Below are 20124 nucleotides of genomic sequence, written 5' to 3' on the forward strand. Positions count from 1 at the left end.
TTCTTTGCCTTGGTCTTCATGGCTGAGGATGTGAGGGAGATTGCCACACCTGAGCCATTCTTTTTAGGTAACAAATCTGAGGAACTGTCCCAGACTGAGGTGTCATTAGAGGAGGTTTTGGAATAAATTGATGAACTAAACAGTAATAAGCCACCAGGACCAGATGATATTCACCCAAGAGTTTTGAAGGAACTCAAGTGTGAAATTGTTTAAGCTGCAGAAGAGAAGAGTGAGGGGGGATTTGATAGCAGCCTTCAACTACCTGAAGGGGGGTTCCAAAGAGGATGGAGCTCAGCTGTTCTCAGTGGTGGCAGATGACAGAACAAGGAGTAATGGTCTCAAGTTGCAGTGGGGGAGGTTTAGGTTGCATATTAGGAAACACTATTTCACTAGGAGGGTGTGAAGCACTGGAATGGGTTACCTAGGGAGGTGGTGGAATCTCCTTCCTGAGAAGTTTTTAAGGTCAGGCTTGACAAAGTGCTGGCTGGGATGATTTGATTGGGGATTGGTCCTGCTTTGAGCAGGGGCTTGGACTAGATGACCTCCTGTGGTCCCTTCCAACCCAGATCTTCTATGAGTCCAATGCACATGATCCTCTTAGCTGCTGGCACTCAGCATGCACCTGTTGGTGTCTTGGTGGTGAAGTGTCTCCAGCAAAGATTTGTTCCCTTAGAGTGGGCGGGTGCAGGTGCTTCTCAGTGTCAGGATCTTCCCTGGCTCGGAGTAAATCAGTGCCATGACCAAGGCCACCAGCCCTGGGGGCTCTCTGCTCCAGCAGACTCTTGTTTTGAGAGCGCTTCTGCACCGTGCTGAGCTGACCTCTACACAAGGGCCCTTTTGTGCTGGACTTCTTGGCGCTGCTCTGGCAGCGGCGAGTTGTTAGCCTGAGTCCAGGGAGCATGTGGAAAGATTCCTGCAAGGTGTGCTGAGAGCAGCTGCAGCTTTGTCCGTCTCACCAGTCCCAAGGGCTTGGATTCTTCCTTCTGCCTGTGACCAGCGCCGGAGCGTACGATCAGGCTCCTGTATGTGCACCATTGAGTCCGACACCACCAGGGACAGGGAGTCTTCGTCCTTCCGGTGTTGGAGAGGTTTCTCAGAAATGTGTGAGGCCGAGCTGATGCATCAGCTGCCACCATGTATCACCTTCAGCATCAAGGCTGAAAATCTGGCGTGTTGCTTGAAAACCACTGAGATTTCTGACTTCTGCTTCCCTGCCTGCCTGCTGGGGCATGGCAGCTTGCAGTGGAATCCCATCCAGTTGCTAGATCTCGTTCAGCTTGGATGCGTGAATCAGTTTCACCCCATTGCGCTGCAGGGATCCCTCCTGAGGAGCTGCTCAGAGCAGAGGTGAGCTCCTCAGGCAGGTTTTCTCATCCAGCATGAGAAACGGCCTCTTCTCATTGTGGCCCTCTAGAGACTGACTGCATTGGCCAAAGCGGACCGTCTCTACGCAAAAGAATAAATGGACACAAATCAGACATCAAGAATTGTAACATTCAAAAACCAGTAGGAGAGCACTTCAATCTCCCTGGACACTCAATAACAGACTTAAAAGTGGCAATTCTTCAACAAAAAAACTTCAAAAACAGACTTCAACGAGAAACTGCAGAACTAGAATTAATTTGCAAACTGGACACCATCAAATTCAGCCTGAATAAAGACTGGGAGTGGTTGGATCACTACAAAAAGTAATTTTCCCTCTGCTGATACTCACACCTTCTTGTCAGTTGTTGGGAATGAGCAACGTCCACCCTGATTGTATTGGCCTCGTTAACACTACAAGGGTAATTTTCCCTCTGTTGATATTCGCCCCTTCTTGTCAACTGTTGAGAATAGGCCACTTCCACCTTAAATGAATTGGCCTCGTTAGCACTGATCTCCCACTTGGTAAGGCAGCTCCCATCTTTTCATGTGCTGTACTATATATACTGCTCACTGTATTTTTCACTCCGTGCATCTGATGAAGTGGGTTATATCCCACGAAAGCTTATGCCCAAATAGATTTGTTAGTCTCTGAGGTGCCACAACGAGGTGCCTCGTTGTTTTTGCTGATACAGACTACCACGGCTACCACTCTGAAACCTAGCTTCCTTGGGAAGTTCCAGGTGTTGCCCTGTCCCCTCAAAACTGGCTTGGAGCTCTAGCGTAAGGATGCCTGCGTCAGTGTGGCTGTCGGAATGACACCTCTCTCTGTGGAGGGACAGCGTCCGTTCTCAGTGCAAGGGGCTGCATCAAGGGGAGTCACCAGATGCCTGGGAGGGCTCATGTCCATCTCGGGTGTCAAGATGTTCCCATTGCTAGACAATTGGCTAGTTTGTCCCCGTTCTCCCCAGGCATTCGAGGAATCATTCAAGGTGTTCCAGGCCCTCCGTTTCTGGATTCGAGAGAAGTCCACTCTCGTGCCTGCCCAAAGAATCTCCTTTGTGGGGCCATCGAGGGCTCAGGCCAGGCCAAGGCAATTCTTCCAGGGATGTTTGCCAGTTACCCTTCTCCTGAGAGAGGATCCTCGGAGATCAGTGTGAGTCTGCCGGGGACTAAGGGACGCCTGGTTTCTTCACACATACATTGGTGTAGTTGCAAATGAGGCTGCGACAGCGCTGGCTGGCAGCAGGATTCGCGCTCAGTGCAGATGACGAGGCATTGCTCCCTTGGCCACCTCTTGGTGGAAGCTCCTAGATGCTGGGCTGAAGGGAGTGCAGCTGAGTTCTCGGAGCCCCTCCATTGGGATCATCACCGAGGCTGTGGCTGGTTCCCCAGAGCGGACAGCTCGTGGCAGTGAGATGTTTGGGTAGCAGTGTCTGGAACTGGGTGCTGGGGGAGAGGCTGTAAAGTCGTCTGTGCAGCTGCTCAGGGGATGTGATGTTGTGTTGCCCAGTCACAGTAGAACACTTCCTATTCTGTCACCAAACAAGTGCATATTGCAGAACAGTCAGGAGGGAATGGCTCTGTGGGACTGGTGCTTGGCCCGTCATCCAGCCAGCAAAGAGAGTGCTAGAGATTGCCGTGGGCACTGGGAGGAAGGCTGGGTATGGTGGTTGGAGCACTAATCTGAGCTGTGGGAGACCTGGTTCCTGCTCCACAGCAAACATCCTTTGTGATCCTGGACATATCACATCGGGCTTATCTTCATGGGACGTTACTGTGCAAAAAGCCAGAGTGTGAATCTACAGCGCCCGAGCTTTCTGCACAGTGACGTCCCATGTAGACAAGCCCATGGTCTGTCTCTCTCTGCCTCAGTTTCCAACTGCAAAATGGGGTAATAGTCCTGCCCCCCTCACGGGGGCACTGTGATGATAAATACACTAAAGATTGTGAGGAGCCCAGATGCAGTATCTATGACAGGGACAGTAGTCCTGCTTGAAACAGGCCCCAGTGGACCTGCTGTTAAAGAAGTGGAGGACCCCACTCCAGCAAACATCAGCGTGAAGTGCCCTACAGTCTGCTCCAGAGACTCCATCCCATGGCCATGCTGGACTGGAACATCTCTCCACTGGTGATCAAACGGACACATGACAGGCCAGAGCTTGAGTCATGCTGGTTGCTCCAGCCTGGGCTAGGCAATGTGGCTGTATGGCCCTCCCAAATCTCTTATGGGAGCCTTCATTTTTCCTACTGGTACCCTGAGCCCTGCTGTCTCAAGGAGATGGTCTGACCCTGCCTCCTGTTCGGGAATCGCACCTCCTCGTGGCCTGAATCTCAGAGCAGTATTTCAGACCTGCTGAGCCCAGCGGGAGTGCAGAAGGCATGCAGAAAACCCTCTGTCCTGGGGAGTAAAAAGGTTTTCTGTGGGCAGCAGATAATGTTTGCCTGTTCTCTGCCTGTCTAATCTGTTTGGGACTGTTGGCTGGACCTGAAGTCTCTGGGCCGTTCCTTGTCTTTTCCCCATGAAACCCCCAGTGGAGAGTCCTGCTGATTTTAGTCACGCTGCTGTTGCAGGATTCCTGAAGCCCTGGCGAATACCTCCAGAGAGCCTGCTACACCGTGGGACCTTTGCCTGGAGCCCTTGGGCATGTGCTCTCTCTCCTTCCTGCCTTTGAAGACCCTGGTCCATATCCTGAGGATCTGGCCGGATGGTTTCATCACCATTCTGTCAGCAAGCGGAGTCATGCTAGGTCTGTGCTATGAGCGAGGGGTGCAATCCCCAGCTCGCATAGATGTGCTGGAGAGCTAGCTCCCATTGAGCTAGAGCGTTGAGACGTGTAACGTCGCTGAGGCAGACCCAAGCGATGTTAGGGGCTTGTTCCTTCACCCGCTCACTTCCCTGGTCCTTCTCCCATGAGCAGAGAGCAGCAATCCTCGAAGTCCGAAGGTGCAAACAATCCGATGTTTATTGGGGTGAACTTCCAGCAAGCATGATTCCAGTTTCCTTCCTTAGTGTCCCCCTTCCCAGCTCTGACACCACAGAGCCTTACCTGTGTCCCTGTTCCCATTCCCCCCTTTAGCAAAACATGATTCCAATTTCCCCACCCCCATTCCCCGTTCCCATTCCCCACCTTTCTTCCTGATTGACTGCAGACTATATAGTAAAACTTGAGTTCCGCTTAGCTATACCTTAACCAGCCATTTTACTGAAATGTAACTAACCAATCCTAACATATTGTAACATGATTATTTAACCAATTAGATCCCACCACCTTAATTAGTTTACACCCAGCAAAATTAATCACACAGCAGACAGAAACAATCCCAGAACCAGACAGAGATTATACAGACAAACAATGGGGAAATGGGGACTACAGTGACAGAACAACACAGAAATGAGGATTTCACACCCCAACTATCGATAAGTGAGTTCTTGCCAGACAGAATGCTATCAGACTAAGTTTCCTTTTACATCTTCTAGGCACTTCCCTTTCTCTGGAGGCGATAGACGTTATCAGGACAGGATTGTATCCTAACAGACCAATGGCACCTTATTTCAATGTGACTAGTTTGGGATGTGAGGAGGTGACCGGTCGCTTCCCAGCTATGGCTGCCTCTGCTGCTTAGCCAAAGGCCTTAGCCTAAGCACAGGGCCTCAGACTGTCACAGTAAGAGAAGGCCCTTACACCGGCCGACAGTGATTTTGATTCTTTCTATTATACCTCTAGAACTGGAGGATGGTGTGGATTGCACTCTCAGCAAATTTGCGGATGATACTAAACTGGGAGGAGTGGTAGATACGCTGGAGGGGAGGGATAGAATACAGAAGGACCTAGACCAATTGGAAGATTGGGCCAAAAGGAATCTGATGAGGTTCAATAAGATAAGTGCAGGGTCCTGCACTTAGGATGGAAGAACCCAATGCACAGCTACAGACTAGGGACCGAATGGCTAGGCAGCAGTTCTGCGGAAAAGGACCTAGGGGTGACAGTGGACGAGAAGCTGGATATGAGTCAGCAGTGTGCCCTTGTTGCCAAGAAGGCCAATGGCATTTTGGGATGTATAAGTAGGGGCATAGCGAGCAGATCGAGGGACGTGATCGTTCCCCTCTATTCGACATTGGTGAGGCCTCATCTGGAGTACTGTGTCCAGTTTTGGGCCCCACACTTCAAGAAGGATGTGGATAAATTGGAGAGAGTCCAGCGAAGGGCAACAAAAATGATTAGGGGACTGGAACACATGACTTATGAGGAGAGGCTGAGGGAGCTGGGATTGTTTAGCCTGCAGAAGAGAAGAATGAGGGGGGATTTGATAGCTGCTTTCAACTACCTGAAAGGGGGTTCCAAAGAGGATGGCTCTAGACTGTTCTCAATGGTAGCAGATGACAGAACGAGGAGTAATGGTCTCAAGTTGCAGTGGGGGAGGTTTAGATTGGATATTAGGAAAAACTTTTTCACTAAGAGGGTGGTGAAACACTGGAATGAGTTACCTAGGGAGGTGGTAGAATCTTCTTCCTTAGAGGTTTTTAAGGTCAGGCTTGACAAAGCCCTGGCTGGGATGATTTAACTGGGAATTGGTCCTGCTTTGAGCAGGGGGTTGGACTAGATGACCTTCTGGGGTCCCTTCCAACCCTGATATTCTATGATTCTAACTAGCCAAGTGATAAGAATACACCTAAATTCTTAGCATATAGGCCTTTGCAGACAGGCCTGAATATCTATATCCTAACAAGGAGCAACAAGGGCTGGTTGCCCCGAGTACGTACCCGGGGGTTCAGGTGGGTTTGTACTGCAGCTCCGCTCCTGGTTTTAGCATGTAGCGTGTATGTGACTTTGATTCATGCCCTGGCTCGTAACACAGACATCCGCTAAGGGAGGGTTAGGGTTTAATAATGGATCCTCCCTTTGCTATATTCTACAGGGGCTAATGTGTCCTGAGTCCTCATCCCAAACGTATGCCAGAGGTGCTGTCTGAAATCCACCTGCATCAGACCTCTCTAATCAACCTGTTCTCATAGAATCATAGAATATCAGGGTTGGAAGGGACCTCAGAAGGTCGTCTAGTCCAACCCCCTGCTCAAAGCAGGTCCAATCCCCAACTAAATCATCCCAGCCAGGGCTTTGTCAAGCCTGACATTAAAAACTTCTAAGGAAGGAGATTCTACCACCTCCCTAGGTAACGCATTCCAGTGTTTCACCACCCTCCTAGTGAAAAAGTTTTTCCTAATATCCAACCTAAACCTCCCCCACTGCAACTTGAGACCATTACTCCTCGTTCTGTCCTCTTCTACCACTGAGAATAGTCTAGAACCATCTTCTCTGGAACCACCTCTCAGGTAGTTGAAAGCAGCTATCAAATCCCCCCTCATTCTTCTCTTCTGCAGACTAAACAATCCCAGTTCCCTCAGCCTCTCCTCATAAGTCATGTGTTCCAGACCCCTAGTCATTTTTGTTGCCTTTCGCTGGACTCTCTCCAATTTATCCACATCCTTCTTGAAGTGTGGGGCCCAAAACTGGACACAGTACTCCAGATGAGGCCTCACCAATGTCGAATAGAGGGGAACGATCACGTCCCTCGATCTGCTCGCTATGCCCCTACTTATACATCCCAAAATGCCATTGGCCTTCTTGGCAACAAGGGCACACTGCTGACTCATATCCAGCTTCTCGTCCACTGTCGCCCCTAGGTCCTTTTCCGCAGAACTGCTGCCTAGCCATTCGGTCCCTAGTCTGTAGCGGTGCATTGGATTCTTCCATCCTAAGTGCAGGACCCTGCACTTATCCTTATTGAACCTCATCAGATTTCTTTTGGCCCAATCCTCCAATTTTTCTAGGTCCTTCTGTATCCTATCCCTCCCCTCCAGCGTATCTACCACTCCTCCCAGTTTAGTATCATCCGCAAATTTGCTGAGAGTGCAATCCACACCATCCTCCAGATCATTTATGAAGATATTGAACAAAACCGGCCCCAGGACCGACCCTTGGGGCACTCCACTTGACACCGGCTGCCAACTGGACATGGAGCCATTGATCACCACCCGTTGAGCCCGACAATCTAGCCAGCTTTCTACCCACCTTATAGTGCATTCATCCAGCCCATACCTCCTTAACTTGCTGACAAGAATACTGTGGGAGACCGTGTCAAAAGCTTTGCTAAAGTCAAGAAACAATACATCCACAAGAAACGACAGGGAGGAGCAGTGCCGGCATTAGCTCAAGGAGCCATCCCCCCGCGCCCGCCCCCCGGGAACCTGTGTTCACGGAGCACTTCTGATGCAGGCTGTGCTCAGCGGCAGCTTGTCTGTCCAGCTGTGAATAGTGACTGTCCGTCTTGCTGCTGCCTCGTGCCATGGTGCGGCTCCGCCCCAGAGCTGTCACTGTGGGCCATCAGGGACTGCCGCGGCCTCTCGGTCTCTCCCAGTCAAAAGCCGGCCCACTCTGCCCTTACTCAGCATTGAGCAGAATCGCCACCGCTCTGCGTAGCTTGGGAGTGGACTTGGGTGCCCGGGCACAAGCGCGTGTGCCTGGTGCCCCAGTGGGTCAGTGTTGGCTGGGCTCAGTGTTGTGTGGCGCGAGGTGTCCTCCTCTGCTGGCTCTTGAGGGCCTGCAGGGACCTGCCACCAAGGCCGGCGTGGGGCTCCTGGGCTTGCTGGGGGTGGGGTGGGGTGGGGGAGCAGACTTGGGCTCCAGCTGTTTCTGTCCCTCGGTACTCTCCGGTTCATTGGCCCCCTTCACTGCATGCCCGTGCAGCATTCTGTGTATTGCATGGAAACAGACATGACAACGCACCCACGGTGGAGTCCTGGCCGCAAGCCAGGGCCCAGTTGTCCAGGAACATTGGGTGGACCCTGGGCAGGGCGATGGCCGCTCTCACCCACGCGGCCTGAGGCTGCATTGTTGAGGCCTGTTCCCCACAGCGGGATGAAAAAGTTCTGCACCCTCTGCTGCCCGCCGGACAACAGCTCTGTCCAACCAGTCTGCGGCCACCCTCCACCCGGTGAGCGCTGGCCTCCAGGGCTGGGTGGCCCGCTGCTCCTGAGTGGGGGGTTGCATGGCCGTGGCAGCACGGCGAGGGGCTGCTGGGTCCATCTTGCCCCCCTTCCTCTTGTGCCGGCAGATAGGCTGGGGTGAGGGGGCTGTGGTGCGTGCGGTATTGTGACTACGCGTAGCTCTGTGTCTCCACATCGCCCGACCCAGCCAGCATGGCCAGTGGCCTGGCCCAGCACTGGACGGCGCACAAAGCATGGGTGTGAGCCTGCTTGCTGAGGCTCATGCCAGAGACGAGGGCGGTGCTGTTGGTTTATGGGGGGGACAGCCGGAAGAGATGGCAGAGGTAACATGGGCCACTCCGATTGAGGGCGTTTTGGCTGGACTCCCAGCTCCGGCTGAGAAGGCAGGTCAGCCTGTCCCATCTGCGTGCAGCCATGGTGTTGGGGCGCAGGGACCCATGGGGCTACCTGGGGGTTAGACTCCTCCCAGTTCAACGCTGTATGTGGTGCGGCATCTTAAGGCTCTCTGGGACCAGCGCAGAGTTCAGCAGGAGGCTTGTGACAGGGCACACTGGGCCAGCAGCATGTGGCACTGACCGGGCTGGCTTTACCCCGTGAAGCTCTTAGTGGCTTTGCACTGCCTGCCTGAGGGACGCCTCTCCCCTTGCTGTACTGTGGCCGTTGTGATCAGTGTAGGAGAGCTTCTGGCAGGGCGTTCTCTGCATGGCCCTGCACCGGGGCGCCTGCTCCCATGTGCGTCCGCCTTCAAGGCGTTCTGCCGAGTTGTCTGCTGTCCCCGGGGCGGGCCGGGCTCCAGCAGGAGTCTGTGAAGGCCTGGGCTCTGGGTTCTGAGCCGGTGCTTACCGAGTGGGTCACCGGAGGGGGGTGTGTTTGTCTTTGTTTAAACATGGGTAGAGGAGTGTCTAGAGTGGAGGGCTCCCAGTCTGGAGGATGGAGGTGCCTAGTGCCCAGGTGGGAGGACAGGATGTGGAGGTTGGGAAGGGGGCAGCTGTGGCATTTGAGGCAGAGCACGGGTGCAGCTGGGATGAAGGCCACAGCTACCTGGTGTGTTCAGGGCATGCCCAGTTCAGTGGCTGGCTCTGTGAGCGGCTGCACCCCCTGCCGCTCCTGCGGGAGCCCCTCCGCGGCCCATGGTGCCTTGCAACTGCTTTCCAAAGCTCCAGCAGCCGAGGGTTCAGCCTGGACCTGTTCTGAGACCAGGGCTTGGATACGGAGCCAGTGCCCAGAGACTAATGGGTGTGTCCCAAGAAATGATGAGAATTTGACCTTTTTTCCTGCAGTTCACCTGGGCTCCTAGAAGATCTTTCAGAATCCCCCCGAAGCCACTGCTTTATGGGCAGTGCCAGGAGCTGTGGGACACGTACCCAGGGGGCAGGGCGAACTGCAGTGGTGCGCCGCCCCCCTGGGGCAGCCACTAGCAGCTCCGTGCTCCCGTGCACTGCAGCCCGAGGCAGCCGCAGGTTGGATGTGCTTCCGGAGTCCCTGGTGCCACAGCGAGGGGCAGTTTGAAGCCCCAGGTACTGGCTGCAGGCAGAGGCAGGAGCCGGCACGGGGTCGCTCTGAACTGCTCTGGAGGTGCAGTGGGTGGGGAAAGCCATCTGATCCTAGCCCCTCTCTTCTCTCTTTCAGTGGCTCAGAAGGTGGTGGCCCTGCGGAAGAAACAGCAGCTCTCCATAGGGCCCTGCAAGTCCCTGCCCAATTCACCTAGCCATTCGTCTGTCTCTGCGGCCTCTATTCCTTCTGTGCACATCAACCAGGTGAGAAACGGGACCCCACCCCTAGCAGCCCCCGCTGACTGAAAGGTAAAGGCTGGGTCTGCCTACCCCCCGTCTCTGAACACAAGCCCTAGAGTAGCCAGTGCAGCTGGTGGGGGGCTGCTGGCCTAAAGCCCAGAACAGCTCTCTGCCTGCCTGCCTGGGGGTCAGGGGCCTGCAGGGCAAGCAGCGTGGAGCCCCTGACGAGAGGGAAGATACCAAACACCAGCCAAGTGACACTCGGCTCTGGGAAGGGTGATTCCAAACCCTGAAGATCCTGGAATCCAAAGTGAGGGTGGTACAATCTTTCGATTCAGCGTGGGAGCCTGGAGGCACCAATAACAGAGTCCCAGGAGGCAGGGAAGCTATAGACTGCAAAGGCGGCAGGGCAGCTAGAGCTTAGCCAGTCTGGCTATGTGACCAGGTTCCAGGGCCCCCGAGGCAAACTGTCCCCTTCCTGGGCCGGGACATGCAGCCAAGGGTGGCCTGCAGAAGGAACAAACTCTGGCACATAAGGTGTGTGCGGAAAGGGGGAGCCCAAGAGGGAATTTAAAGAGCAAATATCAGAAGACATGGAAACAAATAAAATATTGTCGGAGTGTTTGAGAAGCAGGAAGGCTGTGAGAAAATGGGTGGGTTCCTGGGAGCCCTAGGGGGAAGGGCACAGGTAAGGAGGAGGAGGACATTGCCCGAGCCATCAGTCTTCAATCCAGAGAGGATGCTGGGAGATGGCTGCCCTGGCCCCGGGGTAAAGATGAGGCGCTGTCCGAGACGGAGGTGTACAAGAGGAGGTGCTGGACATGCTGCTCAGTAGGGAGCAGCAAGTCTCCAGAACAGGATGTTTGTGTGCCCAAGAGTACACGTCTTTTATTCGAGTCAGCTCCCACAGCAGAGACCTGGAAGGTGCAAACACTGTCCCTGAGTCTCAGGCCTGGGAGCCTGACTCCTGGAGCACTTAAAGTGGTTAAAACAAGGATTAAACACAGAACTGAACATGCTGAAGTGCTGAGGAGATAACGGACAAAGCTGCCAGAATGAGCTGCTAGCATCTTTCAATGGGTGAGTTTCTATTCAAGTTCATGGTCTTGGTCCCTACCTTAAAGTTACAGAGTTTGACAGCCAGAAGGTGCCACCAGATCATCTGCCTGACCTCCTGTCTAGCCCAGCACCTGCCCCTCAGCGCAACAACCCAACTGAGACACTCGGGAGGCGACTGATTTGCCACAGGCAGAGACTGGGGGGGCTGAGGTGCCCAATGCTCGAGCAATGAGAGAGACCCAGATAATCCCAGCGAGTGATCTGCGCCCACACAGAGGGAGGCGAGGAGGTCACAGCCAATCTGACCTGGGGGAAGAGTCCTTCCTGGCCACACATCTAGCAGTTCATTAGACCCTGGGCATTGGAGCGAGAACCAGCCAGCCCAGCACTGAGAGCACGCCTCTTCCTGCAGCCCTGGCCCTCCCTGCCCACTGATCTCCGCACACCCTCAAGGGATCTGAAGCCAGTCCGTGTTCCCTGGGTCTCTCGCTCCCAGCTACTGAGAGGAGCCATTCCGTGACTGGGGCTCCTGTGGCGGGGGGTCTCGTCCAGCTCTGCCCATTCCACACCCAGGACAACGGGCAGCTTGGGAGCCTCATTCTTCTGCTCCTGCCAGAGCCTTGGCCCCCACGGCCCACCTCGGGCAGCGGCTTGGCCTTGTTCTGCCAGCAGGCTGCACACACCTGGCACTCATGGGCTCTCTAGGTAGCCACTGGGGTTACCCGCTAGTTCCAGTCTCTTCCACCCACCTTCAGGGACGCTTTTCATGAACCATTGCTGAGAAGAGGGGGCCTTTGTGCTCCGTCAGGGGCAATCAAGGAGGGGTCTTGCCTTTTGGAGGCCAGGGTTTCTCCTCCCATTGTTCCCCCACGCCTTTCCTTTTGGGCACATGCACTTGATACTGGACTTACCATGTCCCAGCAAATTCACCCAGCACTTCAGGGGTGGATGGTAACCCTGAGCTCCGTCAAGCCCAGCCTAGATCCTTGGGATACGTTCCCAGCTCTCGACATGCCGGGCACTTACATACCCGGGGCCATGCATCTGGCTTACAGGGGTATCTCTGAGTCCCAGTGCAGGTCGCTGCCATTCATAGAATCATAGAATATCAGGGTTGGGAGGGACCACAGGAGGTCATCTAGTCCAACCCCCTGCTCAAAGCAGGACCAACCCCAACTAAATCATCCCAGCCAGGGCTTTGTCAAGCCTGACCTTAAAAACTTCTAAGGAAGGAGAGTCCACCACCTCCCTAGGTAACCTATTCCAGTGCTTCATCACTCTCCTTGTGAAAAAGTTTTTCCTAACATCCAACCTAACCCCCCCCACTGCAACTTGAGACCATTACTCCTTGTCCTGTCATCAGCTACCCGGAGAACAGTCTCGCACCATCCTCTTTGGAACCCCCTCTCAGGTAGTTGAAAGCAGCTATTAAATCCCCCCGTCATTCTTCTCTTCCATAGACTAAACAATCCCAGTTCCCTCAGCCTCTCCTCATAACTCATGAGTCCCAGTCCCCTCATCATTTTTGTTGCCCTCCGCTGGACTCTTTCCAATTTTTCCACACCCTTCTTGTAATGTGGGGCCCAAAGCTGGACACAGTACTCCAGATGAGGCCTCACCAATGTCAAATAGAGCGGGACGATCACGTCCCTCGATCTGCTGGCAATGCCCCTACTTATACAGCCCAAAATGCCATTGGCCTTCTTGGCAACAAGGGCACACTGTTTACTCATATCCAGCTTCTCGTCCACTGTAACCCCAAGGTCCTTTTTCCTGAACATTTTATATCCATCTATGACAGTACTCCAGTCATGTGAGTTATCCCACCAAGTCTCTGTTATTCCAATCACATCCTAATTCCTTGACTGTGGCAGAACTTCCAGTTCTCCCTGCTTGTTTCCCTGGCTTCTTGCATTTGTGTATAGGCACTTGAGATAACTCGCTGATGCTTTCTCAGTATGAGGCAGGAGCCCTCCCCTCTCGCGCTCTTCTGCTCTTGCTTCCCCCTGGTATCTCACTTCCCCACTTACCTAAGGGCTTTGGTCTCCTTCCCCCGGTGAACCTAGTGTCACGGAGTCCCCAGGCGATGCTCTGGAACTGCTCCCTATGAAGCCAGTCAGATCTCTGGGGGAGCCTCCTCTCTGTGAGCAGCCTGTCTCCAGGCAAAAAGCTTACACGGCTTCCACCTTCCTGGGTCTGACCTCGGAGCATTCAGCATCCCCCGTCCCTCCATGCGCTTCCCACAGCAAGTCCACGCAGGTGGAGTCCTGGGGAAGCCAGAGGGTCCTGCCGCCAACTTCACAGTCAGTCTTAGCCAGCCAGTAAAACAGAGGTTTATTAGACGACAGGAACACGGTCCAAAACAGAGCTTGTAGGTACAGAGTACAGGACCCCTCAGCCGGGTCCATTTTGGGGGGCAGTGAGCCAGACAACCACGTCTGCACTTCACTCCTTCATCCTCAGCCAGCCCCAAACTGAAACTCTCTCCAGCCCCTCCTCCTTTGGGCTTTGTCCCTTTTCTGGGCCAAGAGGTCACCTGATTCCTTTGTTCTCCACCCCTTTAGCTCTCTCCTTGCAGGGGGGAAGAGCCCAGGCCATCAGTCGCCAGGAGACAGAGTGTCAGCCATTTATGTACACTGGCCCTTTGCTCTGCAACAATTACACCCCCTTATCCCACCACCTAGAGACTTAAGAAATGCCTAGGGGAAACTGAGGCACCCCTACAGTATTCAGAGGAAACATTAAGAACAGTCCCACTTTGTCACACCTAGTTTAAAGCCCTCCTCACTAGGTTAGCCAGCCTGCTTGCGAAGATGCTCTTCCCTCTCTTCGTTAGGTGGAGCCCGTCTCTGCCTAGCACTCCTCCTTCTTGAAACACCATCCCATGGTCAAAGAATCCAAAGCCTTCTCTCCGACACCACCTGCGTAGCCATTCATTGGCTTCCACGATTCGACGGTCTCTACCTAGGCCTTTTCCTTCCACGGGGAGGATGGACGAGAACACCACTTGCGCCTCAAACTCCTTTATCCTTCTTTCCAGAGCCACGTAGTCTGCAGTGATCCGCTCAAGGTCATTCTTGGCAGTATCATTGGTGCCCACGTGGAGAAGCAGGAAGGGGTAGCAATCCAAGGGCTTGATGAGTCTCGCAGTCTCTCCGTCACATCGTGAATCCTAGCTCCTGGTAAGCAGCAGACTTCTCGGTTTTCCTGGTCGGGGCGGCAGATAGATGACTCAGTCCCCCTGAGGAGAGAGTCCCGGACCACCACCACCCGCTTCCTTCCCTTGGGAATGGGGGTCACAGAACCCCCATCTCTAGGACAGTGCATCTCATGCCTTCCAGTCGGCGGAGTCTCCTTCTGCTCCCTTCCCTCTGACGTATCATCTGGTCCACTCTCCGCCTTAGGACCTGTGGAGAGAACATGAAAACAGTTGCTTACCTGTATTGGCGTTGCTGGTACATGGACATTCCCCTTTTTTCTTCTGGAGGTCACATGATGCCAAATTTCTTCACCGTCCTCCTGTCCCCGATGTGCAGCCTGCTCTGAATCTTCAGAACATTGTGCCCGTAGAAGCATATCCTGACGTCTGTCCAGGAAATCTTCAGTTTCTCTTATGCAACGCAGGGTCGATACCTGTTGCTCCAGACCTTGAACCTTCTCCTCCAATGTGGAGACCAGATAAAGTCTGCTTTGTGCAGATAAAGTCGCTTCTGTCCTGTGGAAGAAAGACAAACATGGCACATCCAGTGCAGGTCACAACAGCTGAACACCCCCCATCCATATTACTGTCCTTCTACGAGCTTCCTCAGATGTTGCAGTAACTTCTCAGAGAAGCCTGCAAGATGGAAGCCTCAGTAGGCTCTCCCCAGGCAAACTCCCTCTGTTAGCCTCTCCACTGTTCGCTGCTCCACTCAAGGTCCACCTGGAACAAAGCACTCCCAATTCACACTTTTCAAGCACACGGTCAAACTGACAAACTGTCCTCACAACAGACACTCAGATACTCACCAACGCAGCCCGTAGCGCACTCCTCTCGGACAGATTCCAGGCAAACTCCCTCTATTATCCTCTCCACTGTTTGCTGCTCGTGGCCCCAGCAGGCTTTACCAAGCACCTGGCAGGAGGGACAGCTGTTCTCTGATGTTGGGGCACATGCTGGAGAGAATGCAGGAGGTTTTGGTAATATTTCTATAAACACTGTGTGTGACTCAATGTACCCTCTCCCTTTATGTTGCTACCCACTGGGTGTGAAGGGGTTAACTTCCTCTCTGGGACCAGGAGACTAAGAGCTTGGTGTGGGAGGCAGAGGAGGCACAAGGTACTGTTGAGGCCTGGCCACATCTGGGCCTCTGCGGAGATGCTGGAAACCTCCGTGACGGCAGATTAGTTTAAACTATTGGAAGCAAAGGAAGCTGAAGCGTGAACCCATCGAGCGGAGACAGAGAAACTGAGGCGGGAGCAGCTGGGTGTTAGGTGTGCAGCTGCAGACACCCAGACCTGCAGCTGGAGGGGGAAAGAGGGTGGCAGGGAGTCGGAACATCTACTTCTGCCAGCGTGGGCTCTGCCTGAAACTTGGTTTCCCCGTGCTGACCTGAGGACTCGGAGTCCAGGTGACAAATAAACGCTGCCTTGTTGTGACTGGGCGCGTCGCTCCCTGACAGAGGGACGTCTCTGCAGGAGTCTAGGGAGCTGCGCTGCGAGTCAGACGGGGCTGGAGCCCACAGGCCTGGTCTGGGAGCAAGGGTCTGTGGGGTTCACCATGGGGAAAGCTAAGCCTAGAGCTCTGCAAACCATGGGGGTCCTTCCCGAAAGTATATCGAGGCCATGGCAGAGCTCACCCCTGGAGAGCCGTGACACGTGCACCCCGCCTCGCAGCCTGGTTTGTCCAGGGCAGATCCCTGCAGGACAGCTGCAGTTCTGAGTCTGTCTCATGCCTCGGTTTGCAAGGGAACCGTGCCAGCGGTCTCTGGCTTTGTAGGAGCACTACTGGATTCCAAAGACCTTCCAGCCTCCGGAGAGATCCCAGCCCATCCTTTCACCACAGCCAGCCACGCACAGGCTGCTGGGGCGTGTGGCCCATTCCCCTGGCTGAAGGCAGTCTACCAGCCAGCAGACACGGTGGGGACATCCATCTCACTGAGCCAGAGTCAGTCTGAACAGGGGGGCCTTCCATTCACCCCTTCCTACAGCAGCATCCATGCCAGATGCTTCCGCACTGGGGTGGGGAATGCCCCCGGGTCTGTGGGCCCTGGAGAGCCCCTCGTTCTATGGTGGATCAGAGCAGGCCATGTTGTAGGCAGGGCTCTGGGAAGCATGTGGCTCTCCCTCTCCTGACAGCACCATGAACCATGTGCTGTGTCAGGAGTCAGGACAGGGCTTGGCCATCTCTGGTCCGGAAGCCATTCCCACTGGGCAGCACTAATGAGTGAGAGCGGCCTGGCCCTCTCCGTTGGCAGGAAGCTTTTGTTGCCCCAGGAGGGGCTCCGGAAGGAAACTCTCCTCAAATCCCTGTTCCCTTGGACAGATCAGTTTGCCAGTAATCAGAGCAAGTGCCCCCTGCTCTGCTCCACACGCAGTCTCCCACATGCCTTCCTCTTCTCATGAACAGGAGGTCTCCTGCATGCTTTCTCCAGGGCTTCATCTCCAGGGTCGTCAGGGAGAATAGATGAGACGCAGCTACAATGAATTGTGCAGCTCCTTTTGAGGCGAGACAGACCTGCTACGTGTGTCCGTATGGCCTGCTCCCACTTCCAAACATCCTGGATCTTCTGTCTCAGAAGCAGGGGCAGATCCTTCAGGTCCATGCCACTGGCCACATGGATGTTAGCTCACTGAGCATCACCAGAAGATCCTGCGCCACAGATGTCCATGGCATCCTCATCCACAGCAAGGAACCACCCACCAGCTCCCTCTGCAGGGTTTTCTGTCTGGGGTACTCGGACACACCTGGTTCCTGTACACACTCCTGCCCTGGGTGAACTGTCTCCTTCACTTGTAGCAAACCAGTCCTGCCATCACTTAAGTCAGAGACCCCCTGGCTGCAGCCTCTGCCTGCCATCCGCCTGAGCCTACCTGGTGCTCACCCCCTGTGGTCCCCCAGACTCCTCCAGGGTGTTAATCCATCAGTTAGAGGGCCCAGCTAGCAGCTAAGCCTAGTCCACCTGGTCTGCGGGGACCCAGGAAGGACTCAATGGCTTTCTTGGTGGCTGTTGTCACAGCCAGAGATGGTGGGCTGCAAGCCCTGATGCCTCACTTTCCTACGTGGTGCTCGTAGGGATGGGGGAGGCTCAGTCCCTGCCCCAGGCCTTCTCCAAGGGGTGTTCTTGCTCCCACCTGAAGCAGGCAGGTGACCTATCTGATTTCTCACCCTGGGGAGGCGAGGCTGCATGCCTTGGGTGCTCAGAGAGCCCTTTCTGTTTATCCAGATAGGACAAAACCACTCAGGAGTTGCCTTGTAGTTTGCAGCCCGCAGTGATAGTTCTGGGGGCAATCTTTTCCCCAGAGGTTATCCCAGTGGGCCAGCCCAGTTTGGTGTGAGCTGCAGGCCTCTCCCCTCCTGTGGGCATTGGCGCTGCAGCTCCTTTAGCGAGACTTAGGACCCTTGCTACCAGAGAACTTGGCAGGGTTGCATCATGGAGTTCAGTCTGCACCTTGACGCTGTGTTACTGCCTAGATCTGGTTCCCTCCTCAGACCTCACCTGCCTCGTTTGGGAGCTGCTCGCTCGTCGTTGGATTGTCAGCAGTGTGTTTGGATTCACACTGGCAGGAGGAGGAGATGGTTGGGCAGATCCTGCAACCTGCGCTCCTCTCGCACTCCTTGGAGGCCGTCTTGCCCTCTGGATCAGTGAGGGAAAGGCACGGTGGGGGAGGCTGCATCCCCCGGTGGGGAGACTCTGGGAGGAGTGCCGGTGAAGACACAGTATCCAGGCGCAACCCCAATGGACGCTGCTGGCCAGGAGGCCCCGCATGTGCCCCGGCAGTGGGATCCACCCAGACAAATGTCACCAGCAACCGGTTACTGTACAGTCAGGAGCCATTCTTTGTACAGTGTGGACTTGGACTGAGGAACTCACTGTCACGAGGCCGCATGGGGTCCGAGGGCTGGCAGAAGTGAGACAAGGGTCCGGTGTTTGTCTGGATACAGGTGCATCTGGAGCTGCCACAGGGGAGTGACAAGAAACTGAAACAAACCCAAGAGTCTGGCAGGGCTCCCTGGCCTCCTGCTTTGGGGTGTTTGCAGCCTCCACTGGAAGGGGCAGGAGAGAAGAGCTGCTCACCACAGGACTTCTCGGCCTTCCTCATGCAGCCGGCACTGTGCCAGGAGTGCCTTGCCTGAACTACTCCGGCTGGTCCAGGGCTGCTGGGACAGTCTGTGTGGCGGGGGTGCCGAGAGCCATTGAACCGAACGTACCCTGCGTACAATGGAAACCCCACTGCACCCCTACGTCCAGCACCGAGGGGCTAGTCCTACGGTCCTCAGAGAAGTCAGCCCCGCTGCAGCGTCACGAGCCGCATCCCAGCCCGGGGAGAACTCGGAGTCAGCGTTGTTGTGAGTTGTGTGGTCCCTCGCAAGCTCCATGCCCTCCGTTCCAAGCCCTTGTGATTGGAATAACAGAGACTTGGTGGGATAACTCACATGACTGGATTACTGTCATGGATGGGTATAAACTGTTCAGGAAGGACAGGCAGGGCAGAAAAGGTGGGGGAGTTGCACTGTATGTAAGGGAGCAGTATGACTGCTCAGAGCTCGGGTACGAAACTGCAGAAAAACCTGAGTGTCTCTGGATTAAGTTTAGAAGTGGGAGCAACAAGAGTGATGTCGTGGTGGGAGTCTGCTATAGACCACCGGACCAGAGGGATGAGGTGGATGAGGCTTTCTTCCGGCAGCTCACAGAAGCTACTAGATCGCACACCCTGGTTCTCATGGGAGACTTCAATCACCCTGATACCTGCTGGGAGAGCAATACAGCGGTGCATAGACAATCCAGGAAGTTTTTGGAAAGCGTAGGGGACAATTTCCTGGTGCAAGTGCTAGAGGAGCCAACTAGGGGGGGCGCTTTTCTTGACCTGCTGCTCACAAACCGGGTAGAATTAGTGGGGGAAGCAAAAGTGGATGGGAACCTGGGAGGCAGTGACCATGAGTTGGTTGAGTTCAGGATCCTGACACAGGGAAGAAGGGAAAGCAGCAGGATACGGACCCTGGACTTCAGGAAAGCAGACTTTGACTCCCTCAGGGAACGGATGGGTAGGATCCCCTGGGGGACTAACATGAGGGGGAAAGGAGTCCAGGAGAGCTGGCAGTATTTCAAGGAATCCCTGTTGAGGTTACAGGGACAAACCATCGGGATGTGTAGAAAGAATAGTAAATATGGCAGGTGACCAGCTTGCCTTAACAGTGAAATCCTAGTGGATCTTAAACGTAAAAAAGAAGCTTACAAGAAGTGGAAGGTTGGACATATGACCAGGGAAGAGTATAAAAATATTGCTCGGGCATGTAGGAATGAAATCAGGAGGGCCAAATCGCACTTGGAGCTGCAGCTAGCGAGAGATGTTAAGAGTAACAAGAAGGGTTTCTTCAGGTATGTTGGCAACAAGAAGAAAGCCAAGGAAAGTGTGGGCCCCTTAATGAATGAGGGAGGCAACCTAGTGACAGAGGATGTGGAAAAAGCTAATGTACTGAATGCTTTTTTTGCCTCTGTCTTCACTAACAAGGTCAGCTCCCAGACTGCTGCGCTGGGCATCACAACATGGGGAATAGATGGCCAGCCCTCTGTGGAGAAAGAGGTGGTTAGGGACTATTTGGACATGCACAAGTCCATGGGGCCGGACAAGTTGCATCCAAGAGTGCTAAAGGAATTGGCGGCTGTGATTGCAGAGCCATTGGCCATTATCTTTGAAAACTTGTGGCGAAATGGGGAAGTCCCAGATGACTGGAAAAAGGCTAATGTAATGCCCATCTTT

The 20124-nt window shown here is 54.3% G+C and overlaps 1 protein-coding gene across 4 annotated transcripts in view; it reads left to right on the forward strand.

Annotated features, from left to right (window-relative positions):
* Positions 1-20124, forward strand: part of AGAP3 (ArfGAP with GTPase domain, ankyrin repeat and PH domain 3) — a 237126-nt gene that overhangs the window by 110631 nt on the left and 106371 nt on the right. For all 4 annotated transcript variants that reach the window (XM_084619178.1, XM_084619179.1, XM_084619180.1 and 1 more), the window contains exon 7: positions 10001-10128. In XM_084619178.1, the coding sequence (XP_084475304.1) occupies positions 10001-10128 (128 nt within the window). The remainder of the gene's footprint in view (positions 1-10000; positions 10129-20124) is intronic.

This window comes from Lepidochelys olivacea (genome assembly GCF_965140295.1).
Source record: "Lepidochelys olivacea isolate rLepOli2 genome assembly, chromosome: 2".
NCBI classification, from domain to species: domain Eukaryota; kingdom Metazoa; phylum Chordata; order Testudines; family Cheloniidae; genus Lepidochelys; species Lepidochelys olivacea.